The sequence below is a fragment of the Protopterus annectens genome, chromosome 1.part0 (genome assembly GCF_019279795.1).
Source record: "Protopterus annectens isolate FY-2018-M chromosome 1.part0, PAN1.0, whole genome shotgun sequence".
Taxonomy (NCBI): Eukaryota; Metazoa; Chordata; order Ceratodontiformes; family Protopteridae; genus Protopterus; species Protopterus annectens.
In genome coordinates this window covers 161,628,242-161,643,608 of record NC_056725.1, presented here as the reverse complement: position 1 = coordinate 161,643,608, position 15,367 = coordinate 161,628,242, and the positions used below count along the sequence as shown (strand labels likewise).

Below are 15,367 nucleotides of genomic sequence, written 5' to 3'. Positions count from 1 at the left end.
GTAAATAATTCCTGCCCTTTCAGAGATGTAGAGGCAGTGTTGGGCCTCAGAACAACCCTTGGCGTGTGTTATCTACACAGTAACATGCATCCTGTCGGGCATTTTCACTTGCATATCCTCTCCTTCAAACCCCCAAAGTCCTCCTTCAAAAATAATTGAAATGATACCTATATCAGAATCCAAAGAACAAAGAGTTTTTGCTGATAATAATAAAGCTTGACTGGTCTCCCCTATTCCAAGGAGAGGACCCAACATCCACCCTACAGATTTTAACTCCCTGATTAGAACATTGATAACAGGCATGTCCCAACAATTAACTGACGTTTAAAAGGGCAGTATAGCTCTTGGTTTAACTCTGCTTGTAGGAAATTTCTTAATTATAGGGAGAACACTTTGTCTACATGGAAATTCTCTCAAGTTAGATAAACCAGCGTGGAGAAAAGGCACTCCTGCAAATTAGAAATTTAAAAGCAAGATCCGCATATTTTTTTTTTGATAAACTAGAGAAATCCTTAATTCTGCCAGTACACTTATGGGGATTAATCAAGCACATTTCGTATTTCAGTAATAGCAGGAGTAGCTGCAGTCATAACCTGACCAACTTAAACGTGCTAGAGGCCTTGGTCTCTATTTAGTCCCTTATCATTTCTCCCTTTAATAAGGCCTCCCATACCAAACTAGCAAATCCTTCCACATTTACTGATCTCCAAAATACCACTCTCACCACTGCATACTTTCACAACTACTGAGTCATCCATCATACATGATTTTACCCCCCCCAATTTACTTCAGAGAGAGCTCTGGGTAAAAAAATAGCCTTTACCTCAATAGCATTCTTACCAATTCCTAAAAGGTGTGCTAAACAACTTTCCAGACTTATAGCATATATCTTTAACCTTTCATTCACCACAGGTACTTCCCAGGTTCAAATACTCACTTATAATTCTAGTTCCCAAAACTCATGTAGCCTCCTCCCCTCATGAAAACTGAATATTCATAGTCTGCCCAATCGCAGAAATATTTGAATAAAACTGATTTATGAGCCGGTCTGTGAACATTTTAGCAAATAAGATCTCCTGACAGATTGGCAGCACATTGCTCATAGCTGGAATAACTCATTAACTGTCACATATACAGTAATGGATGAAATAAGTACATTAGTGGAGAGGGGGCTGTTGACTGGGGAGGTCTTCGCTAACCTCTGCAGGGCCTGTGAAAGTGTCGACCACTTAGTACATAGAATAAAAGTAACCCCCTCCTGACAGTGCAATCAACGAATTTAAAAAATATTTAACTTGCAGAACTTTCATGGTACAGAAAGTTAAACTATTCACTAGCACAGAAGTCTCCTAACCCAGAGTCCCTCAAGGCTCTGTAATTTGTCCCATACTGTTCTCTTTGTTTATAAATGACAGAGCAGGAGCCATTCCTCCTCCTAACATCACCCTTTTTATAATAACATACTCCTTTATAGAAGCAGTCTTTCCTTATCAAGTGTCCAAACTGTTCTTCAAAATTATTTCTGAGGCAGGCTCTGACTATGAATATCTTAATACTTAGACTTGAGTATGCTTTCCCAGTAACCTCTCTCTACTTTTTTTTACAACACAAACAAAATTTAAGCAACTGTTCCCTCTACATACAGATTTGTCAGCATGTTCCCTGAACAGGAGCACTGCTGCTTAACTTGGCAAAAAGCCCACTGGCGTCCCAAGAGTTTACATAATAGTTTCTGTCCATCTGTTTGAATTAGGCTATTTAGTCAAAGCTGAATCAGAATAGTCAAAGCTGAATCAGGATAATGTGTTGATATTCTCCACCTTTTGGATTCTGAACCAGGGGATGGTGGCATCAGTAAAACAGCTCCCTTTGATTGGAAATGCCTATTCAAAAGGATCGGAAAAGTAATGAGTGTACCCACATTCTGGAGCACCTAAGGTAAACCTGTAAATGTTACTGTTTCTTGGATAAAGGTGTGCTCTGTTACTTCGTTCCTTGTCCACAAACTTTAGCCTTTATCTATAATGGAGTTGACATGCTTTAACTGCTCAGATGATTGGTAAGACTTTGTAAATATGTAAACACAAATAAAGTTACAGCTGACCTCCAAATAAATTAAATCCAACAGTTTCCTAAAAATGTTTAAGTAAAGCCACCCATGTATCACCTTTCCCTCCGTATAAATGTGATGCTGTTCCTCTTCTCAGTTGACAACAGGAACTTCAGACCCATCAGTTCTAACTAGTGTAATCTACTGTGGAATATATAATATCTGACTTAATAAACTGCAATTTCCAAAACCTTGTATGACTTAGACCCTCATCAGTTTGGCTGTGTCAAAGAGAAATTATCTATATAAGTTGGTAAAGTTCTTTTGAGAAGGTCACAGAGAGTACGGTTAGTGGTCAGTTTGGGCCCTACAGCTTTTCTGGAGCTAGACAAAGCATTTGCCAGCATCCCCATTACTAGTATTCTATATAAGCTAAGAAATCTTAATATTGACCTATATGTGATAAGGTGTATAACAAACTAGCTAATCAATAGTTAAAGGAACAGTTGCCTCCTTGGAAAGCAAGAAAGAACTAGTGGTCTATCTTAGACCCCTCCTATTTGGCTTATACTTCTCAGACCACTAAACCATTAACCCAGACATGACTAACAAAATTTGCCACTGCAGCTAGAATTACTCCACAGAAAATGATGGTGAACTGAAAAGGATAAAAATTATCATCTCCAACTTAAAATATGGTTAGCACCACAATCTAAACTTATGTGGCAGTCAGAGACCTTGACAACTTGGTCAACAGCTCCTTCTGTTTTGACCACCATTTAGCATCAGTTGCCAAGAAATCCTTCTGTTTAGCACAACTGATATCTAAAGGTATATCTCAGCCAGCTAAAAAGAAGTAATAATCCCCTGTCCTCATCTCTGATTAGACCAGTTAGAGAGTATAGTGCCCCCATCTCCAGATGCAACATACAGCTAGAAAGGCTCCAGCAGTTCTAAGTAAAAATATTGCCAGTATAAAGACAGTAGGCTACAAGACAGGCTTGAAGCCATATCTCTATATTCAGTCTCTTATTGAATCTTACAAATATTTCTGTGTCTTGCATTCCATAGTATTGAGGATCTCACCTTCATTGGTCTCTAAAATCTCTGCAAGTCGAACAGCTCCACAAACAAAAGGACTAAAAGTTTGATTCTTTATCAAAACATAAAACTTGCTGGAGGGACAGATTTATTACCCAACATTTACTAAATCACTGCAGTAAATGGCCCTTGTATGTTATGGTAATAGGAAATTCACCCCTGGGATCATGTCTGTGGTTCTGCTTGACAGGGGCACAGGAAAATAATTTTATTGGGTGGCGAAAGCCAGGGTACCTTTTTGGCTAGGCTTGTATAGGCCCTAGGGCCAATAGCCTAGTTACCTACCCATGAACCTATGAAACACGGTGACACGCTCATATCCTTAAAGACTAACATTGATAATTGGATGGGACAAGTGCAGGTTTTCTCCTGGACTGACTTGCTTATCCTTTCCAGAAGCAGTAGGTACTTCATGTAGGTAGGTATTGACAAGACACAAATGGTTTCATGACTCTCCTTGTAATTCTTACGATTCTGTATCCACATGAAGTACATTTGTTTATACATTAGTAAAACCTGAAAAATTTACTAATCATAAAAAATGTATTCTTTATTCTTTTGGTGTAGTGTGAGAATTTTGAAAATAAGGAATGTAGAGAGAGAGAGAGAGAGAGAGAGACTAAGGTGTTACAAAATGATTTTGTCCAAGACTGCGGGAGAACTTCTTGGGAATTGAATGACTGCATATATTAGAGGTGGAGGGACCTTGAGTATGGTTTTAGACTGTTGTAGAGTGAGTGAGCAGATGAATAAACATAAATATGACTAAAATAGAATGTTAAAAATGGTCACTGCAGTGTATGATTGAAAATGTAATGTTTAAGCAGCGAATACAAGTGAATTAAAGTGTGTGGAGTTCAGTCCTCCCTTCCCCTTACTGTGTTGTAAGTTTGCATAGCCTCTGTTTGCCTGCATAAACTTGGATACTCTTACCAGTTCCCAGAAAGCATGCCAGTTGTTTTGATTATTCTAAACTGTCCATACACATTGGATTTACCCTTGCTGTTGCTACCAGGTCAAAGCTGAGAAAGGCACAGACAATTCACTTACCTAATTAGCAAATCAATTAAAATTAAATTAAAATGCATCGGTCAAGTAATTCCGTTATGTCACAGCATGGTACATCGTACAGAAAGTGCCAAACCACATTTTCTCCCCATTGGTGAATGTTTGCAGCTGCAAGATATGGGAAAATATTAAAAATAGCACTAAACTTACAAGCCTGTCACAGTGGGTAAAAGAAAACATTAACCTTGGTGACATCAACTTAGAGAATGCTTGAGATGCATCCATAGACTATGTGATGTCCCCCTTCTGGGCCAGTAATTAAGGAGCCTGAATCTTCATCACTGACACCAGTGAGGGACATTCACTTAGAACAAAAGTAGATACAGTATTTCCAGATGCAGCTCACACACCAAGCACAATTTTTCTTAAGAGCACACAGGGTACACACTCGGTCTGGCGTCTGGGTTTCCCTCTCTCTTTCCAGGCCCCCAGTAAGACTCCCCACTGGCACAGCTATAGAGTTGAGTCCTCAGCCAAGTCCTCCGCCACCCTCTCTATAAAACCAGTGCTCTGTGTCCCTGCTCCAAGTAGCTGACGTACATTCTTTGAGGTTTGATTTTCTCACACACAAATAGACACACACCTGGGAAAGGCTGGTACTGATTTTTTTAGCTATGCCACTCTGCCCAGACTATAAGGTAGATACTGCCATTCGGACACACCAAAGCCAGCCACTCTAAGGATCTTACAAGGGTACCCAATTATACTGAGTGAAATTAATACTAATACAAATGGTAGTGTTTGACCAATCCAGTAAGGATTCCAAGAGTGGCCACAGTGTCACCAAATAAATATTAGTACTCTCACAGGTTAAAACATTCTCTTAAAAGACTAGCCACAATGAAAGGTTTAAATATATTTAATAATAAATAATAAAAGCACATGAAAATACTAAATATCTATTTACAAAAAAGCCATCTCAAAAAACTTCAGCTTTACTCCGTCTCATATCGCCTACTCGAAGGTGATCTCTGCCTAACATACAAAGCTATGTCAAACCCAGAGCTGTTGTACATGCTCCACTTAAAGAAATCCCAATCCCTCCGAGCTACATGCTCTAGGGACCTAAACCTTGTCACCACAATAAACAGAACATGCCAGAGGGATAGATTTCCTGTCCCAGAGACTTCCCATACTCTGGAATAAACTACCTATCTATATCAAACAAAGCTCCTCATTAGCACTCTTCAAGAAAAATCTTGATGATTGGATGGGAAATAGGAAATTCACCCCGGGGATCACCTCTGTGGCTCTGCTTGACAGTGGCACAGGAAAATAATTTTCTTGGGTGGCAAAAGCCAGGGTACCTTTTTGGCTGGGCTTGTATAGGCCCCAGGGCCGATAGCCTAGTGCCTACCTATGAACAATAAACACCAGAGTTTCAATCACAGGAAATATTAAAAATAATACAGATGAATTGATTTACACAGCTACAGAAAAACGGTATTTACCTAATCACACTGTATTGCCTTACTGATCTAAAGCTTGCACCTCAGCATACAAGTGCATGGGTCACTTATATGCTTGCACCACAGCATACAAGTGACCCATGCATACAATGATCCATGCACTCTGTCATAATAGTCTCATGTGAGAGCTCCATGTCAGCTAAAGTGTAAAGTATGCATTATACAGGCAGCAAGAGTGCTGATTTTGTGTCCTGACGTTTTTAATGATGCAAGGAAGAAACAGATGGTGAAGGAATTAAGGGATGAGTCTGGAATGCTGATTAGGCATGATGATGTGACTGAATATGTTACAAGGTATAAAGCAACAGTGTGAAGTGAATGTGACTTGGAAATGGGAAAGTAAGTATGTAGAAGAGGACTGAATGAGAAGGTGAAGTGCATTGCCAGAGGAAGTGTATGCTTAAGAAGCTGAAAATGGAAAGGTTGTAGGTGGAATGGATGTTTTATGTTTTGAATTTTATCATTTTTTTTTATCTTTCCATAAGGAAGAGTAGGTGGAATTATTTTGGTATGTCTTGTACTGCAAAATTGTTGATGCTTTTTAATGTAGATGTTTTTGATTCCTTAAAATTAAAAGGGGATTCTGTTGAATACATTTAATTGAGGACTATTTGCTAAACATGGCGCAGAAGCTGATTATGAAGTTTTCTCAGAATAGGTTGATAGGATGGTTACCTAAGCTGGTTGATAGGATTCAGACTTGTACGGTGAAGAAATTTGATATTTTCAATTATTTGAGAATAGAGTTAACATTTTGACCAATGTGAAGGGGCAGGTAGGGTGGATATGCTTTTTAGTTAGATCAAGAAATTGCTTTTGATAATGTTGGGCATTAAGGGTTATACAAGACTTTTGAAAAATTGGCAACCTATAGGAGGTTTGTAGTTTGGATGCGGAGTTTGTATAATGATATGAAAAGGAAAGTGTTGATTGATGGGAGGCTGGGTAGCTCTTTGTATGTGAAGAGGGATATTTGTCAGGGATGTTCTTTGCATCCACTTTTTTGTATGCAGCATATGTGAATAGTTTTAATTCTTAAGCAATATGTAAGCAAAGAAGTGAAAGCTAAAGTCTTTGCATGTGTCAAGAACTGAAGTAGCAATTGTTTTTACCAGCTAAAATGCAAGAGGATGCATAGTGTTGGCAGTGTGTGTTGAGTGATTAAGAATGGAAGATATTAAGATGAATAAAGGGAATCGTGAAGGTTGCTGCAGGATTACGGTGGTGGAATGTGATAAAAAGAGAGCGACTTTTAAACCTGATTATAAGAGAATGTGACCATTCTTATGTTTTTTTATTTTAGTTTTGAACAGTTTATGAATGTAGCTGGTAAATCTGGGGAATTATAAATTAGAACTGACAAAATGGATGTATGTGAGAAGAGAATGCAGATTTTTTGAAACCCTTTTTACTTCCTTTTTTATGTACGTTTTAGGTATTTCTCTATACCTAGCACAGTTGGATTCAAGTTTTCTCAAAGCTACAAATCTAAAATGCAGCCAGTACAGGGCCACACTACTGCTGCCTAGTAAATGGATACAAGAGTCTTGCTTAATTATGTTTCCAGATTACTTTAAGGGATTGCACGCTTCTTAATGTGGAGGCTCCATCCCAACCCTATTGATTTTTAAATTTACTATGCAGTCACACTAGCTTGGAGAAAACATTTCCATTTATATGGCAAGTATGTTTAGTTGAAAAGGGAAAATGTTTTTCTTTGAGTTAGTATAATCTCACACTTAGTATTTCTAAAGATTTGGGCATAAGGGGTAGGATTCCCACATCAGGGGTGCAGGAGGCATGACACACTGGCAAAACCAGAGCTGTACTCTTCCTGGTTGCAGTAGTCTCATGGGGCAGTGATATACTGTAGGCTGTAAGCTAGCTGTTCCTTATGTGGTTATGCATTAGGAGGGCAAAATAGACCTCCCCCTTTGTTTTTCTTTCTTTAGTGGCACTATGGTACGCAAAGTTAACTCCAGGGAATTGGGGTCTAGTGTATAATTCAGTAGGTTGGTACGGTGAACCCAGCTATATTTTTCATAATCTGTTAGCAATTTGATACATGTGCTGCAAAGTGAAGGTGTGATCCATTGGACTGTCAAAAAGTGGAATGAGTGGAAAGTCAGGTTGTTTATAAGACTGAATGTGGGGGGAGTTAGTGAAGGTTGTTGTGTAGAGGTGAGAGAGGGTGACAGAAACTTGCTGTGTCAAAAAGTAATGATCTTTGTTTCGGCGCCATTGATTTAAGAAGGAAACAAAACATGATTAAAATTTGTCATATAATGTATATCTGGAACATGAACTGGAGGTTTATGAAATGGTACATTTCTCCCATTTATTATTAAAATTTCTGTGAAGTGTGTGTGTGTGCGTGTGTGCGTGTGTGCGTGTGTGCGTGTGTGCGTGTGTGCGTGTGTGTGTGTATTGTGTATATAAATGTTATCAGTGTGTATATTTTGATAAAGTTAGACATTTTTGCTGACACTCCAGTGGTCAGAACTAATCTTGCTGACCCTCTTCTGGTTAGCTGAATGTTAGCAACTGCACAAAAAGCCAAACTTGCAATAAAACACTATTTGGGGGGGGGGGCAGGGCAAGCCCTGTTTATGCCCCAATACTGGGGAGGGGCTTTGCTGCTACACTTCCTGGTACTTGTATATACATACTCTTGAAAGCACACAGCATTGGAAAAAAGGGAAAACTCCCTAAACCCCACTGCCTGCTTATCTCACACTGTTGTTTATTATTTGACTAATTTAATGAGTAAAGAAAATCAGTAAAACTATTCGCATTTCAGCTAAAGTTTAACCACTTGTACTACAGCCGTGTGTGTGTGTGTGTGTGTGTGTGTGTGTGTGTGTGTGTGTATATATATATATATATATATATATATATATATATATATATATATATATATATATATATATATATATATATGTGTGTGTGTGTATATGTACCTGTGTGTGTATATGTATGTATGTATATATACACATACACATACATACATACACACACTTGTGTGTGTGTGTTTGTTTAGTCGATACCTGGAAGTGCAGGGTTGGTTGTTCTAACATCTGTTTTATCCAAACAGAAGTGTGTTTTGCCAAAAAAAGTAATATATATATATATATATATATATATATATACTAGGTGTGTGTGTGTGTGTACGCACGCATGCGTGTGTGCTCAGTTGTGAGTGATCAGGGTTAGGAGACTTTGAGTGATGAGTGTCCGAGCTGTCTTATTTAGTGGTAGTGTTATGGGAAGGGCTTTTGTAAAGTTAAGATGCACAGCAGAGTTAAGGTTAGCACATATTACTAAAGTGGAGCAGAGGGCTATGTTTTCATACTGGTTAAGTACAGTTAAGGATTTGTAAAAAAAAATAATTGTATTGGTTATTAAAATAGGAATTGCACTAAAGGCTAAGGTGCTTATTTCAGCCAATTGCTTCTGTTTTTTTTGTGTTTTGTTTTTTTTTGGTGGGGGGGCTTATTAAAGACTGTTGGACCCATATTTGCTGACAGATGGACATATTACTTATGTAAATCTGGTGTAAGTGCTGCAGGATACAAACTGGAGCACTACTTTGGTACCTTGTTGGGGCTTTACAGAGACGCATGAAATGCAGGAGGTCTGTTTAATATTCAGAAATGTTTTCTTAAAGCTAGTGGTAATCTGCCTCCCTTCCCGTGCAACACTTGATCCTTCTCCCATCCCCTGAACCCTTTCTGCATGCCCTGTTCAACTGCTGTCCTACTCCTCTGGTCTAGCTGAGAACCCTTTCCTGCCCACCTCCTTCCTGCTGTGCAGTGATATTGTCTCCTATATGGCTGCCTCTGGCTGCGCCTCCTGTTCATCATTTGTCACTTCTGTCTGTCCTTGTTTCCCTACCTTTATTTCCTTCCAATTCATATCTGCCTTTTCCGTCCTTATTATATATCACCCCACTGGCTTCTTAGACTTGAGATGACCTCTATCTATGTTGTGCTGTTCCTTGCTTCCCCCCTCCCCACTGTATCATTTCTGCTGACCTTCTGTTGCCCAGTATTCTACAGTCCATCTCTGCCTGTGCTGCATGTCAGATAGACTTGTATGGTCTCCTCTCTTCTCTCATTTTGACATTTTTTGCCCAACAGCCATCTTACTACCATGTCTGATTTCTGTATTCAGTCATCCTCCCGTAGAGTCTGCATTTTGTGCTTCCCTGAAATTCCATGTGCCACTGCCTCTCCAACATCTTGTGTACCCTAAGCGCAAACGCACACAAAACACAACCTATAGTGCTTAATTCATCCTCCTCCATTCATGGACAATGAATTTAACAATGCGCCCCCCCCCCACACACACACACATCTAACTCTCACAAACAGAGTCCATCTCATGCTCCTTTTACTCTGGTTCTTTCTTGGATCCCTGTCTCTCTTTTCTTTGTTTAACTTTGGATTTTTCTTCCTCGTGCTCTCGTTGGCCACCTTGGAAGGTACCAAACAAGTGACAAATTGGTAGTTAGCAGCTGTCAGGCAGTCAACATTTGTATTTACCTTGGCAATATCTCACCAAACAATAAAAAGTACATGCTGTTCTAAACAAGATTTCCTTTGTACAATCAGATCTTTAAGAAGCAGACAAGCAATTCTAACTCCTAATTTAATAGTAAATATTAAAGTGTGCGTGTCTCTGTCTGTTTCTCACTCACGTGCATATGCGGGTCTACTTCTAATGACCGAAACGCCGATTCGCCGACAGTGAAATCACCGACGCCAGAAAACCGACAACACACAAACCCGACAACGCGAAACACCGAACACCATAACACCGACACACTACACGTAAACAACACAGTACACTACAACACATATCCACTAGCCCTAACCCAAACCCTAACCCTAAGGTCCGACACTACCGCACACTCTCCCTACCTGCACCCTAACCCTAACTCACTTACACACCCCAACCCCAAGCTCCGACACTACCGACACTCTCCCTACCTGCACCCTAACCCTAACTCACTTACCCACCCCTAACCCCAAGCTCCGACAGTACCGCACACTCTCCCTACCTGCACCCTAACCCTAACTCACTTACACACCCCTAACCCCAAGCTCCGACACTACCGCACACTCACCTATCACACACCCTAACCCTACATCCCTGAGTATTGCACACTTACCTGTCCGCTCCCTACTCCTAAATCCCTCACTATCGCATACTTACCAGGTCGCGCTTACACATTCCCCTTGTCGGTCTTCCGTCTGTCGGGATTCGAGCGTGTCGGCCAACTGCGTTGTCGGTCGTTTGGTGTCGGTGATTTCACTGTCGGCGAATCGGCGTTTCGGTCATTAGAAGTAGACCCGCATATGCATACACTTTGCAAATACAGAGAAGTTGCTGTTTACCGACAGTCACCTTAATACTTTATAACTGAAATAAAGGTAAAATATTATGACTAGTTCAAAAATAGTGTAGTGTAGTGCCTAAATCATTACATGTGTGGTTGCTCACTTATAAATCAGAAATAAAAATGTGCAGAGTCCACCCAAGTACGCAGTTAACAGACCTGCTAGACAGAAAATCTGAACAACAGAACAAGACCTGCAAATACTGTAAATCAATAATTTACACTGAACTTACTTTTTAGTACCTATGTTAGACTAGGCCTAAATAGTATATTACGTACATTGTACTATGTTTTACCCCAGCAAATGTATATGTATTTCCCCTGTACTTGTTACTTTTCTCATGTTTAACCCCATGTAATGTCTATGTATATCCTCATTCTCTGTTAAATATGTATGTGGAGCTTTTCTCCCCAGGACTCCATTGAAAACGGGTTCTTGAGCCCAATGGACTATCCTGGTTAAACAAATGCAAATAAATAATAAATAAATAAAATAAATATATTTTACATTTGCTTTTAAGTGTTTACAATTAGAGAAGTTAAATCTGCAAAGACCACAAATCTAAATTACTTTGCAGTCACCTAATATGCATGAAACCAGAACAATGCATTGTGAACCAAAAAAACAAAAAAAATCTGTTTGTTACAAAGGAAGCCAATTTACCATCTTGTGGGGGAAGCCAGTGCCCCTTCAGTGCGTAGCTATCCATTTCATAGGTAAATGTTCGAGGAAAAAAAGGTGGCAGCTGTCTAAGATAAGTTTTTTGTTATCTAACATATCCTTCAGTGTAGTATGCCAGTTGGTCTGTAGTGGAATCTTGTTTTTTGCCTGTTTTTCCCCCCTTTGGGACATTGTTTTACTGACCCTACCCACAGTGCCCCACATCCCACACCTGATCTAACAACTAGTCTTCTACCGTATAAGCTGATCCCTTTTCATAGTCCTAAACTTATGACAGGAGTACTGTAACTGCAATATATGCACCTATTTTCTGTTGTTGCTGTAGACTTTTACTGTATTTTCCTCATAAATGAACCTTATGGCTTCTTTCTGTATGATGATGAATTTATTGAAACTTTTCTGCCCTTTGACTTTGCTGCGCTTCATAGTCAGGATTTCTTGTCTCATCTTTTGAGAGTGAGTGTCACAGCTATCGGGATAGCTATAGATTTGCATGCTAGTGAATGGGTGGATATGAGGAATACAGTTAGGAAAAAATAGCCAGACGCTAATATAGACAATTCAAGAGTCTGATAAGTGAGGCACCCTTGTTAACTCATTGAATTTCTTCTCGTAACGTAAAATGATTGGTCAGTACTGAATTGGTGCTAACCCTCTTCTTTTGTTTTCTAACCCAAATTATTTCCCCTCTTTTGGTTTGTAAATTTGTTGCAGTTAGTATTTTTTTTTTTTTAATTTGCAGAAAAGATCTTGTACTGCAAAGCCAAGAATTCCAAGTAAAAAGATTCTTGTTGAAAATACAGAAGAATCACCTGCTCCCCAGACAGCACAGATGGCTGCTTATGATTCATCTCCCGAAAACAGTGAAGAAAATGCTCTGCAAGCTCTTGAGGTGTCAGTCAACCCTAGTTTGCAATCATCACCAGTGTATGTTGAATCCATTGATGGTCTGTCCCAGGAGTCTGTCCCTACCGCCTTTTCTTCTGCAATTTTACAGACTGTTCTTCCTATAGAAACACTTCCTTTGTTGCCAGTTGTTCAGATTGTTGAACCTGTAGCTGGGAGTACTTCAGGCTTAGCTAATGATGCACTTCCTACTGTTACATTGGCTATTCCTTTGAATGTTTCTTCAGGGAACTCGTCTTTGATAACTGTTCTTCAGAAGGCAGAAGATTTCGCAACAGTGCTTTCCAGTTCTGTGCCACTTTCATCAGATGTCAGTAATGAACTTGGTCTTTCGGAAGTAACCATGTTTTCTGTAGGCAATGCTTCATCTGAGGAGGAATCAGCAGGTGCGACACCGGAAGAGGACTCCTCTTCTGTAGAACTACCTGCTGAAGTATTACCTTTGGTGTCTGTAACTTCCACAGGCCACGGTGATCCATCTGACCAGGGAACTATAATGATGGAGGATGTTTTGATAGAGCCACTAGAAGATTCGGTTCCATCTCCTGCTCTGATTTCTTCTGTGAAATTGTCACCACCTACACAGGTGGTTGCGTATTTTGAGACTGTACCCACTGCAACAGTGATGTCTTCTGGACAAATGGAGCCTGCACCACTGTGTACATCAGCATTAAAAACTGTATATTCGTCAACAATGAATGCACCAATAGTCTCCACTGTGCCCATTGTGTCTAACCAGGCGCCATCATCAGAAACTGTGATGCTGACCGTGGAGAAACGGTGCCCATCTCCTGAAAGTGGGAATATGGACTTGATAGATGAGCAGGTAGAAGAAAGTCAGTGTCACAAAAACAATTTCACCACAGAGCAGCTTGAAGCAATAGTTGTAAGTCTTCAAAAAAAAGTAAAGGTTTTACAGCAGAGACATCGCCGCCACTGTGCCAAGCTGGAAGCGATGGAAAATCTTGTTGATCAACTGAGGCGGGACAATCTAGTCTCTGAGGAAAAATTTAAAATCCTGGAAATGGTAAGTACCCAAGTGCCTTGAATATGTTTTTGTACTGACACTTGTTTGAAACATTTGTGGTCTGTGCTGTCTCATGTCACCAATGGAGCATTAGTACTGCTTGTATACCGTGTGGGAATCGCCCTAAAGTTCTTGCACCTAGTGGGTTTTTTGTAAGTCATTTTAGAAAATGTTTATCAAGAATTTCTCACCTGTCAGCACTGGATATGTCATTAAAAATGTCAAAATAACTTTCCACTGTAAAAAGCAGCACACATGGTCTATTGTGTAACAGCAAATGATTGAAGGAAATGTTAAATTGTTGGAAGATATGTGAGGAAACGTGAATGTTAAAGGGCTTGATATGTGTCAACATTTTCATTTTTTTCCCTGTGTTTATTAAGTGAAGTCTAGCAATGGAAGAATCCTACGCATTGCAGAAAATGATTTAATAAGTTGTTCTATGCTTGTTCTGTAAGTAACTGCCGTACAGTTCACGCAACATCTTTCCAAAATGTTCAAGCTGGGCAATGTGAACATAGCAGAGGCAGCTGACTTTTCTGTTTTTTTTTTTTTTTTTTCTTTCTTTTTGATGCCACTAGCTGTTAAATTCTTGCCATTGATGATTGTGACAGCAGTCATAGCCATAGGTAGGTACCAGGCTATCGGCCCAAGGGCCTAAGTAAGCCTAGCCAACAAGGTTCCCTGGCTTACACCACCCAAGAAAGTTAATTTCCTGTGCCCCTGTCGAGCAGAGCCACAGAAGTGCTCCCTGGGGTGCATTTCCTATTTCCCATCCACTCATCAAGATTTTTCTTGAAGAGTGCTAATGTGGAACTTTGCTTGACATAGATGGGTAGCTTGTTCCAGAGTATAGGAAGTCTCTTGGACAGGAATCTGTCCCTCCAGCATGTCCTGTTTATTGTGGTGACATGGTTTAGGTCCCTAGAGCATGTAGCTCGGAGGGATTGGGATTGCTTTAGGTGTAGCATGTCCAACAGCTGTGGGTTTACCATAGCTTTATATGTTAGGCAGAGATCTCCTCGGAGTAGGCGATATGCTACAGAGTAAAGCTGGAGTTTTTTGAGACTGTCAGTGTAGGGCATCTGTTTGAGGCCAGTACTTCTCTTTGTATGGTACTTCTGTGGCCTTTCCAGCTGCTGCAGATGTCTTGTGAGGTACTTTCCAAAAGGGGAGTTGTACTCTAATGGGTCTAATGAGTGCCAAGTGAGGGGAATAATGACCTCTTTTTTTTTTTTTTTTTTTTTTTTTTTTTTTCCTGGATGAGAAACCTTTTGTGATGAAGTGTGCCACATAGAAGGATTTCCTATCTACTGTGGCGATGTGATTATCAAAGGAGAGACTACTGTCCACCTGGGCCCAAGGTCTCTTATCACACATTCGGCATTAAGTAGACTGCCATTTATGTGGTAGTTCATGGGTACAGAGTTTTTACCAAAGGGGATGACAATGCACTTTTTGGCATTGAGCTTGAGGCCATGCCTCTGACACCAGGCATCTGTTTCAGTGATGCCCTTCTGTAGGATGTCCACATCATTTGTGGACTTGACTATGGCTCCTAGTTTGCAGTCATCTGCGAACTTCATTCGCCAGAGGCTTTCTGTATTAGCCTGTACTTCAGCGAAGTAGATACCAAAGAGGAGATGTCCCAGGACTGAACCCT

General features: G+C 40.0%; 1 protein-coding gene across 1 annotated transcript in view; it reads left to right on the top strand.

Annotated features, from left to right (window-relative positions):
- LOC122787793 (THAP domain-containing protein 5-like) overlaps positions 1-15,367 on the top strand; it is a 176,860-nt gene that overhangs the window by 101,375 nt on the left and 60,118 nt on the right. Inside the window, exon 3 of the mRNA XM_044054734.1 lies at positions 12,514-13,704. Within this exon, the coding sequence (XP_043910669.1) occupies positions 12,514-13,704 (1,191 nt within the window). The remainder of the gene's footprint in view (positions 1-12,513; positions 13,705-15,367) is intronic.